Here is a 15,614-nt window from a genome sequence, read left to right on the forward strand (position 1 = left end):
AAAAATATTACAAACCAATAAAAAAGAGTTGAATTTTTATGCATTATCCATGTATAATATTTTGTGTAATTAACCAGACAAAAAAAATCTAAAACATGTTTTATAAAGTAATTATTATAAAATTAATAAATTTATTACATAAGACAATATATCCTTAGATAACAATTTAATGTTTTTATATTGTTAATATATTTTACTTAATTTTTCAATATATTTAAAATTCAATATTTTGATCACAAAAGTATAAAAATTTAATTTAGTTACAACGATGATGTATAAATATTTTGCAATAAACTATCGATTAATTTTATTATATATAATTTATAATAAATTATTAATTATATATAACAAAATTATTTCGATATTTATGTTGTGTTTGACATGATAAAGTAACAACCAAGGAAGAGAAGAAAATGTAATGAAGTTATATAATTTAAATTATTTGATATAGTGCAAACTGAAAAGAGGAAGAAAGTACGATAAAAATTAAATAGAGTTCATCTATTTTTCTCTAGAATTCGAGAGGAATTGCTTGAAAATTTCTTAATTAATTATGAGACAACTCCTCTTTCTTCAAATCAAATTAGTTGTTGTCCAACCACTAAGGTTAGGTAGGGAGGAATTGGTGTACTTAGTAGCATGGAGACCTAGATTCAAACTTTATTGCGACTATCTTTGTAATCTTTCTTATCTTAAAAAAAAAAAGTTGTTCTCCATTGGTATTATAATAATTAGAGTTCTCCATATATTTTGTATCTTTAATAATTATATATAAATATAGTATTAAAATATTGTGTATAGTTATTTTAGTGAATTTTTTTTATTCGAGGGATATAATGATCTATCCAAAATTAAATTGTTATGTATTTATTCGCTTTATAATAGATATAAATAATAATAATAATAATGAATGTAAAAAAAAAATTATTTATTATTTTAAAACTAAATTATCTTCAAAATATATTATTTTTGTTTTCTCGAGTAAAATTTTTTTGACTAAAAAATCTTTATTTTTACTTTTTTTTTTTCCTTTTCTATAGAGTTTTTTTTTTCCATTTATTGAACACACTCTTATAAATTTCACTTCCTTGTTCTCTTAAGAAAATTCAATTACCTTACTTATTAAGATATAAAAATTAACTAACTTAGGTAGTATGACTAAAATTTTCTTAATTGATGTGATGATAAACTAATACTAATATGTGATCTGGAGTATTTTACTAATAGATAAAGGAAACAATTATTTCTGTAACGGTTTTTCATTATAATCTTAAATTTTAAGAAAAATAAATAAATATTTTTTAATAATAATTATTAATCGATCCTAAATAAATGTTTACACTATTATATATATTATTTTTTAAAAAATATTTAGAGGTACATAGTGTCTCGTTCTCTTATAACTTAAAAGTGATATTAATTTGTGATTGTGGTGATGGTAAAAAGTAAAACTTTGGTGTAGCAGGCGGGGTCTCGGTCTTGGGGGTGTGGCTGGCTCCTTCTATCTATATAAACCAAATCGTGCATAGCAAATTCTCCGTACCATGGTGTTGTCACGGCCACATCCTTCTTAATAGGCCCCGACCGAAACCGGAAGTTTCCGAGGTGAGGTTTTTAGTTCGGCTGGTTATTTTCGATTTTTTCAATTTTATAGGTTGTTAGACTCGGTTTATAATGAGTTATCTTGGTCGGGTTCGGGTTAAAATATTTGAACCCGTCGGTATCCATACCTGACCGATCCAAATTCTGCTCACAAACCAGAAATCCTAGCCTCCGCTCCCGCTACCTGTCCCGTCAGGATCATCCCCGTGCAGCACCCAACCACCACGTCCTCCTCGCCCACGCTGAGTGAAGCCTTCGCGTGCTGGGCCGCGAAGCTCCGGCGAATGACGTCGCTCAAATGAAGGGAACGGTTTTGCTCGCATGCACAACGAGGTTCATCGTTGCAGCCAGAACGAACACTATCGGATCCACCGCGGTCATCACTGTCATCACGCGGTGGATCCCCAATCAGCTTCTCCTTCTCCAACTCAGCCTCTTCCTTCGCATCGACGGCAGCCGCAGCATCCAGCTGCTCCCCCTGAATGACACCATAATTGGCAGGGTTATCAGGATCATAAGCCTCCTTCCACCTTACCAGCCTCAACGCCCTATTAAGCTTGTTTTGAAGAACAAACTTGTCCTTGATTTCAGTGGCGACCTTGAGGCGGTTCAGAAGCTCGCCAACGACACAATACTCGGGGCGGAGGCGGAAGTGCTTGTGCTCGAATTTGTCGATTTTGGCCATCCACTTGAAGGCGTCATCTAGGGTTTCGGCGTCGGTGAAGCTCTGGAGGAGGTCCTGGTGGCGCTCGAACTTGCGCTCGAATCCGACTAGACCGACCCGGTTAATCCGAGACCTAACAAACCCGAATCCGATAAACCCGTAAATTGTTACGGTCGAAAATGGGTTAAATTTTTTTTTGTCGGTTTGGATTGAGTTAAATATTTTTTTACCCGTGCCCGTCCGAACCCGACCCGTGCTCAGGCCTAAACATTGTATAAACTAAATTATGCTAAAACTTCAATTGGTGGCCTTCTAAAATGTAATAAGCCAAACTGTATCAACGTTGCAACAAGGTTCCTGAGTGCTGAATGAACTTACATTTTTCAAAAAACAATCCTTGTTAATGGATGAGGAAATACCTCATATGATACGGGGTTGTGACCACTAGAATAGTTTAGTTTTTTTTATTACTATTACTTAGTTTATTATATTAAATGTTATGCTTTCTATTTCTAGTTTTTAGTTTTTTTATTATATTACTTGCAATTCTTATTTAAAAAACAAATAAAAAGAAACGTTGGGCCTATTGTCCCAATACTGCAACCCAATTTTTACTCTTAGATCGCTATTTTAACCACATTGATCATGTGATTTAGAGGTCATTTTCTTTTCCATGTTTTTTACGCATATGTTCTATATATAAGAATAACTCAGCATTTTAGGTAGGAACATTATTGAGTTGTCACCCCTTTCTGAAGTTACTGTCAACGAACCTAACAACTGTTTTTTGATTTTGGTCGATATTTTAAACTACAGCTTTTGATCTATGGAAGACAGGACGTGGGGATGTTCTTCAAGTGAAGATAGTGATGATGAGGTCTATTTGCAAAATGCAAGTGATGAAGAGGAGCTTCACTTTTCATCTAGTTCTATGCCCAAGTTGCAGTTTAGGTCAAACATCTGTTTACTGTAAATTAGTTACATATCTGTTTCCCCTGCTTAAGTCTGGTTTTCTAAGTGAAGATTTTGCATTTCGTTTGCCAGGAACGTGAAATCCAAAAGCTGTTGGATTGAAGAGATGGGAATGGGAGAAGTCATTGAGAAGAATGGCAAAACGTGGGTAACAACTGGAATCGTTCGCAGTGGCAAGATTTATTCTTCGATTGAGGAGACTTTGTAGGTGATATGCTATCTTTTTAAATATACACATTTTTATGAAATTTGTAAGTAGGGAAGAGTAGCATAATTCTTAAATAATAAACTATGTAAGTAGGCAATACACTTGTTCGTGTTAGAAGATAGTATATCTCGAATTTTTGTAATGTGTTTTGAGAACTTGTGATTATATTAATTAAGGCTGATTTGGCAGGTATCTTATGGAATTAGGAGCCTTACATCTCTTAGATAAAGGTGGTAGAAACATATCTCTATCAGAAATGTATGAAAAGGTCTCTAACAGGAAGAGTGGATGTTGTTGGGAGCTGTTTGAGGTTTATAGGCATCTCAAGTCTCTTGGCTACATAGTTGGGCGACATGGTGTTGCTTGGAGTTTGAAGAGTATTAAAAGTTCACATAAACCTGTTGACCTTGAAGTTACTGAAGAAAGCAAACTAGTACACATGGGTTCCAAATCTGAGTTTTCCATTAATAAGTTATTTGGTGAGTTGCAGATTAATGATTTGAGGCCAGATTTTGATGTTTATCTTCCGAACAGCAGGTTTAGAAAGTCTTTCCCTGGTGATCCGAGTTTTCTACTGTACTTATCTAGGTAATTACTTCATCACTCATGATATGGTCACTCTAGATTCAGAAATATAATTGGCAAGTGATCTTTATACTGATATCCAGAAATTTATGGAATAATGAATAATCAAGAACATAACTAAGAGGAATAGGACCACTTACGCACACGGTATGGTTATTCATTTCAAAAAATGAACTGGAAAAGAACCGCACTGATTATTTGATCCTTATGAATTAATAGCTATGCAAAATTATTCTTAACTCTAATTTCCTTTTTTTTTTCCTTCATTTTTGTTATCAGTTTATGGAAATCTATTTAATCAGTTATAACATGTATCTTTTGTTAGGGGTCATCCGCCATCTAGAGTGGAAATTGAAGCCCTTGAAAGACAGTGTGATGGCATTCCTTTGAAAATCTGCCTGGTCACAGAGGGAAGGGTCAGTTTCTTTTCCTTTAACAAGGTGCAACTTCCTGTTCTACCCTGAACTTTTGGTAAAAATCCTACATTTCCACTCTGAGTTGAGCTGGAAAGGAAACTAAGGATTTTAACAAGAGAATGGGGTGTTGTAGCTCGTTGGATCCAATGATATGCAATAAACCTGCTACCTTTTTCTGCAAATGGGCTTAGTGATCACAACCGAAGGCCCAATATTGACTCTTGTCAAACTAATCATGATTCTGATGTGGGAACAAGTTGTTGAACGTAACAAGAAACTGAAGCGGTAACTCATGCATCAGTTTATCTAAAGCTATAGATAACAAGAAAAGCTTTCTGTAGGATTGTTGATGTATAATCACCAGAGGACATGTGATTAGAGGAACAAATAGGATATTGCCTACGTCATTCAATTGAATATTTTAATTAAGGGACAATCTGATCTGCTTTCTCAGTGGTTTTAGAAGTTTTGAAATCTATAATCACTATTCTTCTGTTTTAGTTTGTTATGTAACCTTTGTAAAAGAAATTGGTAAAATATAGATGAATGTCGAATGAGGTTTGCAAAGGTGGTTCCAATTTGCCGTTTGGTGCTTTCTGGTCTGTAGACAATTTACTAGTCCATAACCACGTAGGACACTTTTGTTTGTTTATGCCCCAAATGCCTTTTTACAGTTGTGTGATAGTGAGTTTTTCAGATTATGATTTCTTATTTTAATAAAAATACTTTTAATTTTCGTTAGGAATCTCTGTGGTTACCTTCTCGAAAGGTAAGTATTCCACCGATATGAATTTTGAGAATCCCTTAATGATTTTTTTTTTTAAATTTAGTGCTATACTTTAATAATGCGCTGATTCATGATTCTGAACGTAGTTAGTTCTGTGCGTATGGTTTTACTTCATGCACAAGAACACTTTGGCTTTTCCTGAAAGTTGAGTACGACGTCACGTAAAAAGAAAAGATAAATATTAAATTATTCCAAAAACAAAATTCTGATTTTCTTATATATATATATAATTAGTTTAAATTTAAAGGTTTTCATGATATTAATATATTTTTAAAAAAGTTAAAATATGTTTAGTCTTTATAATTTCACGTAATTTACTTTTTAGTTTGCATAGTTTAAAATAGATATTTTAGTCTTTAAACTTGTATTTTTCTTATGTCTCTATAGTTTAAGATAATTTTCCCGGTCCTTATACTTGTATTTTATTTAATCTTTTTAAGTTTTATTGTTACTTCTTTTATAATAGTCTCTTTAGTGTTGATCTAATTTTTTTTTTTGTATTTATATGATAAAAGTATTAATTTAATTTTGTATGTCTAATATTAAATTTATTTTGTTGAAATTACTCTAAATTATATTTTTGAATATTTTGAGGTTTAATTATACCATCACCTAATGGTCATTATTGAAATACCTTTTTTAATTCTTTTAGCATCTAATATTATTTTTTTTTCATGTTATTTGTTGTCTGTTAATGTGGTATGGAATATGGATTAGGGATTAGGGATGGCAATAACGCGAAATAGGTAGAAGCTTCTCTATATTCGTTCTTGTCCTCATTTTCATTTATTATATCCATCTCTATCCTCATATTGGGGTATGAAATTTGTGTCCACATAATTAAATATTATTTTTTTTTAAAAATAAAAAAATAAGAGTTTTAACGTAAAATAATTATTATAAAATTGCAATATTTGATTTTTATTTGACAAAAATTAAAAATATAATGAGAAATTATATAAATTTTTAGTAAATTTTAAATAAATTTTAAGCAGATACAAGTACAAGTACATGTATGTATATATTCATCTTCGTGCCCGAACTCGCCCATACCCAATTTAATGAATCAGATATTATATGTACTCATACACAATCAAATAAAATATTCTTCGTTAAGGTCGGGATAGGTTCGATCATTATCCACAGATACGGGTTTACTTATCATCTCTATGAATCCTCAATTTTGTGAGTAAAAAATAGGTATCGCAAATGTGTATAAAAAAGATACAACAAACAAAATTGAATTAATACCTATATCATATTAACATAATAAACACATTTAAAAAAATAATGATAGCAAATAAAAGAATTAAAAAAAATCACAAGTATAAAGATTAAACTATATGAACTAAAAAGGATTGAAAAAGATAAATATAAAAATAAAAAAATAAAGTATGTGAAATTATAGAGATTTAAAAATATTTTAACCTTAAAAAAATGTATAAAGTTCTTGATGGTCAATGGCGTCTAAATTCTGTTGATTCTTATCTTGAAATCTTTGTGTTGTTGAAAGTTGCAGGAATATGTTTATAAAATTTGACTATAATAATATGTACTAAAAAAACTGACTAAATTATACAAATTTATTTGTAATTTTTATAAATAAAACAATGTTTAGAATATTTAAAATTATAACGAGGTATTTCAAAATTCAGACAAACTACATATACTTGCATAATTGCGTGAATGGAAAAATAACACCTAACTAAATTTATGAAATGGCAGGAATGGTAAGAAGGAAAAATAAATAATTTAATCAATGACAAATATTTTGAGACATGACTTTTAAAATAAATATAAAAATTCAACACTATATTTCAATCAAATTTAAACAATATCAAACAAGAAAAATGTACTCTGAGCATATAACGTGCTAAAATTTTTGTGTAGATTAATTCAATCTATCTGTACTTGACAAAATTAGTTTTAGTACTAATGTTTTCCCATTATACAAAACTTTGTTGAAAATTATATCAAGTTCCGTTTAACTTCATATAATGTAATGAACCATGCAAAGATCTGGAATAAAGGTTTGTTAGTGCTACATTCGAATTCAAATTATGGTGAAGTCTCTCATAGGGAAGTTCGAGAAGTGGTCCATCCGTGCTGCATGTGTAAGGTTTATGATGACCGTAGATATAATATTAGAATATTGAAGGGTTCAGATTATAATATAATGAGTAAGATGTAATATATTGCAAAGTAGTCCTTGTAAATTTTTATTTGTCCGTGTTTTAAGGTTTATTAGGGTGTGGTGTTTTGGTTGTGGCAGTTCCGATTACGAGGTGCGATTGGCGGTGTGGTCCTTTTGTGGATCTGTTCGAAGTGGGCCTCCAGCGGCCCGTCCGTTGTTGTTGGTGGTACTCCGCAACCGGTGCGAAGATTTGTTAGGTTTAAGAGGTGACGAATCGATTTTTTTTATTGTTGAAACCTAAAGTGTGGCCTACAAAAGAATCCGTTTTGGAGGTTAACGTTTTTTGTTTATTTTGCATTTGATTTTATATGTATGTGGATTTTTGTTGATACATCTGTTTCTCGTGTGTACAGTTAATAGAGAGATTAACTGCTGCGGAAGTGTTTTGATGTTCATAGATTGACTTATTGTTATTAAACGTGAAAGTAGAATGGAGTTTGAGAATTCAAGTATAGAGGTAAGTGACATTTGTGTCATGTTTAGGGTTGTATCCTTTAATATTGCGTTGTGTCATGTGTGTGATAAGTGTGATGATGAAGGTTGATATTGTTTTTAATTTTCTGATGTTCTGAAAAGGTTTAATTGAGGATTAAAACTTTTTAGGTGGCAGTAGCAGTAGATAATTGTGAAAGCATAAATGAAGGAGTAGATAATTTTGAAGGCATAAATGAAGGAGTGTTTAATTTTGAAGGAATAAGTGAAGGAGAAGATAATATAAATGAGAATGAGGAAGATGAGAATTTGGTTATTGATTTACAGGAAATTTGTGATGAAGAAGTGGAAAATGTTGTTAATGAAGGAAGATTTGAGGTTTTTGACAGTGAAAACGGGGTGATAGTTTCTACTTTGGATGATATTTTTAATTTAGATTTGCATTTAAGTCCCCATGAGTTTAGGAATGTTCAATTTGTAAGTGTTGAGATGGCTTATTTATTTTATTACTGGTTTGCAAAAGTTAATGGATTTGCCGCAAGAAAGAGCAAGATTTTGAGAAATATTAAGGGGGAAAAATTACAACAAACCTTTGTTTGTTTCAAGGAAGGATTTAGAGATAACCGTGGTTTGAACATACAGAATCGAAAGCGAAAGCAAACACCGGAGACAAGGTGCGGATGTGAAGCAAAACTAAGAGTGCATATTGATAGTAGATGTGGACTATGGTACATTACATATTTTGTGGATGACCACAACCATAGTTTTTTGGAAGATAAGTATTGTAGAATGTTAGCTTCTCATAGAGATATGAGTGAGTTAGATATAATGCAGTTGAATAAAATGAGAAAAGTTGGCATAAGTACTCCTCAAGTTTATGGGTCACTTGCAGATCACCCTGGAGGGTATGAGAGACTTTCTTTTTGTAAAAAGGACATATACAATCAAATTGGAAGGCAAAGAAGGTTGCAAGGTTTGGATTCAAAATGTGCACTGGAATTTTTGAATGGTTTAAAACGCAGTGATCCTTTAATGTATGTTGGTCACACTGTTGATGAGGAAAACAGATTGCAACATTTGTTCTGGTGTGATGGCATGATGCAGATGGAGTATGAAGTTTTTGGTGATGTGTTAGCATTTGATGCAACCTATGGGAAAAATAAGTATTTATGTCCTGTAGTTGTATTTTCTGGTGTTAATCATCACAATCATACGATAGTATTTGGGAGTGCTATTGTTTCAAATGAAACTGTAGAAACATATATATGGGTACTTGGGCAATTTGTAGAAGCCATGAAAGGAAAGTCTCCAATGTCTATTATCACTGATGGTGATGTTGCAATGAAAAATGCGATAAGAAAGGTATTTCCTAATTCACAGCATAGATTGTGTGCATGACACTTATTAAGGAATGCGACAACTAACATTAAGAAGCCAGCATTTACAAAGGATCTAAGAAAATGCATGTTGGGTGAGTATGAAATTGGTGAATTTCGAAAGAAGTGGTCTGAAATGTTGAACAAATTTGAGTTGCATGATCATCCTTGGGTTATAGACTTATTTGAAAAGAGGAAGATGTGGTGTACAGCTTATATTAGAGGGGCTTTCTTTGGTGGTTTTAGGGCAACTTCTCGGTGTGAAGGATTACATTTTGAATTGAAAAAATATATTCATCCGAAGATTAATCTGACAGAGTTTGTTCAACAATTTTATCGTCTTGTGAGTTATATGCGTTATAGGAAAGTTGAAGCTGACTTTGCATCAATTCATGGTGATCCCGTTCCAGAAACAGATTTTCATAACCTTGAGCTATCGGGGGCAAAGTGTTATACGAAAGAAATACTCAAATTATTTCGTGATCAGCTTCATAGTTCATCTTTGATGAGGGTGATTGGTTGCAAGCAGACATTTGGTTGTTGTATATACATAGTGAGAAAATATGAAATGATTGACAAACAATGGCATGTGTCATATCAATCAACACCGTGTGATTTGAAGTGTTCGTGCTTAAGAATGGAATCAGTCGGCATTCCATGTGATCATATACTTGCAGTGTTGGTTCATCTGAATTTATCAGAGTTACCTAAATGTTTGGTGTTAAAAAGGTGGACTAAGGTTGCGAAGGATGAAGTGAAGGGCAATGTTAGTAGACATAGGTGGGACTCTGAGAAAGATGCTAGATACTTGTCATTAATGGAGTATTTTAAAGAGCTAAGTACTTTGGCATGTGAAACATATGATGATTATGTTGATAAAAGAGATAAAGTTGTAAATGAATTAGCTGAAATAAGAGGTAAAAAAGGTGATGAATCCGAAGAAGGCAATGCATTGGATGATGAATTAAGTGTAGTGATAAGAAATCCTGCCATTGCTAGAAGTAAAGGAAGGTGTGTTGTTGAAGGTTCATGGCGCAAAGGTAGGAAATCAAAAAAGAGTATTAAGTGTAGTTTGTGTAAACAAATAGGTCATAACATGAGAACGTGTGGAAGACAACAGAATTTGGATGATATGGAACAAAGCACACGTGGAATGAGTATTGAATTTGAAGAAAGTTACGTAGGTTACGAAAATGAAGAGGTAACGAATATAAATTATATTAAAATTATATATTTGTTGGTAAAACAGAGTTAGATGTGATGTGTTTAATGTTGTCATTGTAGGAAGATGAGTACATTGAAGATTTGTTTGACAAATGCGATGAAGTTGATAATGGGGTTGGTGACATGTCTGTTTCACAGTCAGAATCAATATATAGTTATGAAGTGTCGTTATCTCCAGCATTCAGTGATGCAGGTAATGTTTATGAATTAGTAACTCAAGTGTGTTATTGTAGGTGTATGAGAAGTAGTAAGTTAATTTTTATTGTATTAGTATGATGTTATATTATTTTAGTTGTGTATATGTAATATTGGAACTAATCGATTGCTGATAATTGTTATTAAATTTTATTTGCAGGTTTTTTATACGATTGATGGCGGTTGCAGTAGAATGGAAATGCATGAATTCACATAGTTTGGATTGAAAATTTAGATGAATGTGACTTTTGTTGTTATTTATGCAGGAGTTTTATTTTATATTGTATTTAATTGTAGTTGGAAAATATTATTCAGTAATGAAATTATGATACATGAATATTTAAAGATACAAATATTTGAATTTGAAACCAATATATTTTGAATTTTTGAAAAAATTGGGTTGCTATTGCCATTGAGGGTGTTGTTGTATGTTGTTGGCAGGTGGAAAGTGTAATCCCAAAATTGGGGTTTATTGCTGAAATTATTGGGTGAATGGCTTCAATGGATATTACGATTTTGAAGGGTGACATGGGTTTTTGTTTGTTTCGTTTAACGTGCCTATAGGTTACCGGAAACGTCGTATATATAATATGTATATAGTTGATTGTATTGTAATTAGTTGTTTAATATTATTTTAATTGATTGTATTTAATAATTTATGTTTATGAAATTTGTAATGTGTTTAAATTTTTTGTAATTTTCGTTGTGTTTCGAAACACTGCAATCCCTGCGTCCGACGTCCGGTGGAATACAAGTGTTTATTTAATTTATGCAGCCATTGATATACATTTAATTTTAGTTTTATATAGTTTAAAAAATTAATTTAAATAAATACATTTTTTTTGAAATTCAAACCTTAACCAGTTGGAAAAATAAGTAGGTAAAAAAAAGACTTATATAATATAGTTAAAAATTTTTTTTTTGAAATTTCTTTAAATAAAAAGTTATAAATTACTTTCTAAAAAGTTATATATAATTTTAATGAAATACAAATTGTTATTTAAACATAATTTTTATCATATGTTGTTAGTTTATATTAAATAGAAAACATATGATATAATATTGTTATTTTATTTGTTAACATGGTTTGCACCAACATTGAATAACATTATAATTTATGATGGTCTTATCATATGTTACTCTCAAATCATATCGTATTATATATCCCGACTACCAAATACAGTGTCAAGAATTATCCGTCAGCTTATTACATTTATTATAAATTATTTTTAAATTACTAAAATAATTGAAGTTGAACCATAAATTAATCTTTAGAGACACCAATAAGGAATGTTAATTCAACAAAGTGTCATGGATGTGCAATTTGCTTATAAAGTGAAACAAAGAATCCAACAGTAAGGGAGAAAACCACTGGTTCGTAAGTATGATTTACATAATGTAGATTGAAAAATAATTTGAAGCACATCATTGTATTTATCCCTTAAAATGATGCAATCAAAGAATGGAATGTGGAAATGTAGCACCCTGTTAAATTACGCAATAAGTTAAATAGATTTTATAAGTACCGTGAAATTGTCATGATTGTTAATTGGGATACTGATAAAAAAACCACAATGTCATGATACAGAACCAGTTAAATGAAGTGAAAGAGTTATAAAAGATGCATAAAATAAGAAGGCCAAGTCAGGGTTTCGTAACATGGAGGATCAGGAACTTGAAGTTTCCAAGTTTTTGAATCTTAAGTCGTATGCCTGTGTTGTATTGTTGGCCTTTAATAAGCTGCCCCCATTCCTTGCCAACATAAAACTCCCTTTTGTTTCGCTGTGTTGATGTTTTTTTAATCTCAGCTTCAACCATCTGTCCATGTTGGTTGATTAAGACACAAGAATTGTAATTGTCTATGCCCCAAACATCAACGTATTTGACCGGAAAATACTGGAAATAAGAATGAAAGTGAATTATTAACATCATTATGTATATTGATTTTAGAAATAAAATATTTTGTTAATTTAAAAACAATGATGTAATTCTATACCAACGGTTGTCTTCCAGTCGCCGCAGATTTTGTTATAGTATGAAACCAAGGAACAGGATGTGTTGGCATATGATCTGTTGGAAAAGGCAGTTGTAGAAGTTGTTCTTCGGGTGGTGGTGAATCAACCTCTGTTAAATCTATAATCTCATTCTTAGGGTGGAGAAGTGGGACATTAACCTTGCTGAGAAAATTCAAAGTGCAGATTAATAAAAAAATAAATAAATAATGAATAAATTAAAGTTAATGAAATATAGTTTAGGATTATATGTACCTTTTAGAACTCTGGCCTCTTTCGTTTTTAATTTTAGGATAGGATATTTCCTCTTCAGCAGCAGTATAGATACGCAACTTAAATTTGTTTGACCCCTTGTACCAAAACTCAACAATATGTTTGTTTTTTATACCATAAAAATCAATCATGTCATTTACGCCTTTGTTAAATATAGCAACAATTTTACATAAATTTTTGAGGTAAACCTTGAAGGAGTTTCCTTGTGGGTCTGTAATCAGACACTCGCCTGGTTCAATTTTACAGATCCAATAGTTGTAAAATTTTGCATTTAAATAGATGCGACCCTAAAGAAAAACAAAACAAAAATATGGAAGAACATAAGTTATGAATATGTTGGAATTCTGTTATTTAATTTGATTTAACATAAAATAAGTTAACCTTATTTGGGTAGACTTCAGATCTGAAGTGTGTTGGTGGGTTTTCCTGATCAGCGTCTTTAAAAGTGTCCATTATATGTCTTGAACAGGAACAAAGACAAGTAAATTGAAGGCTTCAATTCCACAATCGAATATAAACCCTAAACCGTTGACATAAAAACAACCTTTGACAAAAATAATATATGCAATGTATGAAATGATTATTAAGGATACATGCAATGAAGAACAGTGCTTTTTTATTTTGTATTAGACAATACAGACGAAGAACACTGTAATGGACGAATTTAACATGTAAAGTTTTGGTTTTTATATCAAGTAAAGTATGATAAACATTAAGCCCTAAAAAGAAAATAATTTTGTGGCTGAACAACGATAATGAAGATGATGAAGTTAACTAACCAAGGATTTTGAAGTTTTTCAGATGACTGTGGGCAGAAGATGATTGTTCGGAGAAGATGATTCTTCGGAGAAGATGAAAGTGGGTTGTTGTCTTGTATTTGTTTAGGGTCGAGAGAATGATGAAATGATGACACTTGTGTGTGTATTGCCCACTTTGTGTGTGTAAAGTGACTGATGTTGACTGATTGTGTTCAATGGATTTTAGGGTTTACGGATACGCAATAGGAAGTATATGAAAAGGTTGATTTTTCGTTGTGTAACTTTATTTGTGAATTGGTGTTTTGATATTTTGAATTTGGACTTTTGTTAAATGAATTAAAAAAATATGAATTTACAGTAATTGTAATTATTATCGTTGGATACTGCGTTGGGGTTTTGGATTTTTAAATGCATAGGTGTATGTATGGAAACCAAGTGAAGGGTCAAATCGGTTGATGAGTGATGACAGTCATGAGTACTGATTCTGATTCTTTCGTTTTACGTTCCATTCTGTCTCGTTTGATGTTCCATAAATAAGCCATTTTTTTTACTTTTTCCTTCAAATTGCATACAACAAATTTTTTAAAAAAATTATATAATATATAACATATATTATTAAAATACCAATTGATAATATGTTTAACAGATGATGTTAAATATTAAAATAAATTACACATAATAATATAATGTTGTGTTTTTGGTCGTTGATAGATGGAGTTAGGGACCAATACTCGAAAATGATTTGTAGTATGGTTATTTGTTGAAAATAATATTATATTAGTATAATTTTAAAAATAATTTATAAACCCAAATCTAAAAATTGAGTTGCGATTGAGGTTGGTGTTGTGGTATGTTGTTGGGCTGTGAAAAGTATAATCCAAAGGGTGATTATATATACAGATGGAAAGGTAAGAAGGTGCATGTAAAAATAGAAAAAAATAGGGAAGATGTATAGAAAAAAAGTACTAAAATAAATATTGTACATGTTTAAGTATAAATTAAAAACAAAAAAAATTCAAAACATTTTTGAAATTTTATTAATTTTTTCAAAAAGGAGGTGTAGTTATAAACAAAAGGTGGTGTATATATCATGAACCTAATCCCAAAATTGTGATTTATTGGTATAATGATACTGACAAAATTTAAGTAAAAAATATAAACATGCATCGGAGTAATAATAAAATAAATGATATAAAAATTTAATAATAATTAATAAATAAAAATTAAATTTAATAATGAACAAACCTTTATTATTGTCGACCTGTATTGTTATTTCGTGTGACCTTCAAAGAGAAGTAATGTGTGACTAGGATTTGAGTCACATTAATATCGACTATCGATGGTTGAGTTTAGTCTCATAGAACCAAATATATATTTGGCGAACATAGAACCAAAGTACATAATCCAATTCATGCAACTATTAATGAAAGACATAAAAATTAGTTATAAAAGAATGACAATATTAAAGTATGAGTACCAAATAAAGTAATTACAAAATGTTAAATATTGACTTGGAACAGTGTACGAAAAAACAGAAGGAATCTGGGCAGCATAAACCGTTAAGCCGGCCCCAATAAAAGTATAATATAAACTACTGAATTAAGCTTTTTGAACATTTAAAACTAAATAATTAGGGTCATTGAGTTTTTCAACTTTCAACTTTTGGTGTTGGTTGTATCCTTGTCGCTTAATTAGCTGACCCCACTGTTTGCCCAGGTAAAACTCCTTTTTGTTGCGCTTACTAGACTTCCTGTTAATGTCAGACTTGACCATATTTCCATGCTCATCAATCATACAGAAATTTTGTAGTTGTTAATGTTCCAGACATCAACATATTTTACTGGAAAATACTGCAATAACGCAATAAGTACAAGGTGTTGGTCATAAACATATAATTGATTTAATAAAAAAATAAC

The 15,614-nt window shown here is 31.1% G+C and overlaps 3 protein-coding genes across 5 annotated transcripts; all 3 read left to right on the forward strand.

Moving 5' to 3' along the window:
• Positions 1-1,445: 1,445 nt before the first annotated feature.
• Positions 1,446-5,014, forward strand: LOC145949332 (uncharacterized). Of its 2 annotated transcripts, none has more exons than XM_083065318.1 (5): positions 1,446-1,605; positions 3,083-3,217; positions 3,311-3,442; positions 3,636-4,034; positions 4,357-5,014. In XM_083065318.1, the coding sequence occupies exons 2-5, from the start codon at positions 3,093-3,095 to the stop codon at positions 4,493-4,495; spliced, it is 795 nt and encodes a 264-aa protein (XP_082921444.1). In that variant the 5' UTR covers positions 1,446-1,605; positions 3,083-3,092; the 3' UTR covers positions 4,496-5,014. The 2 variants fall into 2 exon arrangements, with proteins under 2 accessions (XP_082921444.1, XP_082921445.1); XM_083065319.1 differs by lacking the exon at positions 1,446-1,605 and adding an exon at positions 1,753-2,386.
• A 3,335-nt stretch (positions 5,015-8,349) lies between these two features.
• On the forward strand, positions 8,350-9,258 carry LOC145952597 (protein FAR1-RELATED SEQUENCE 5-like). The gene has a single exon (XM_083065317.1). The coding sequence runs from the start codon at positions 8,350-8,352 to the stop codon at positions 9,256-9,258; it is 909 nt and encodes a 302-aa protein (XP_082921443.1).
• Positions 9,259-9,314: 56 nt separating this feature from the next.
• On the forward strand, positions 9,315-11,426 carry LOC109791087 (protein FAR1-RELATED SEQUENCE 5). Of its 2 annotated transcripts, XM_083065316.1 has the most exons (3): positions 9,315-10,437; positions 10,521-10,653; positions 10,816-11,426. In XM_083065316.1, exons 1-3 carry the CDS (start codon positions 9,325-9,327, stop codon positions 10,830-10,832), a joined length of 1,263 nt encoding a protein of 420 aa, XP_082921442.1. In that variant the 5' UTR covers positions 9,315-9,324; the 3' UTR covers positions 10,833-11,426. The 2 variants fall into 2 exon arrangements, with proteins under 2 accessions (XP_082921442.1, XP_082921441.1); XM_083065315.1 differs by having other exon boundaries at positions 10,521-11,426.
• The last annotated feature ends 4,188 nt before the right edge of the window (positions 11,427-15,614 follow it).

This window comes from Cajanus cajan, chromosome 10 (assembly GCF_000230855.2).
Source record: "Cajanus cajan strain Asha chromosome 10, NIPB_CcT2T_4, whole genome shotgun sequence".
Taxonomy (NCBI): domain Eukaryota; kingdom Viridiplantae; phylum Streptophyta; class Magnoliopsida; order Fabales; family Fabaceae; genus Cajanus; species Cajanus cajan.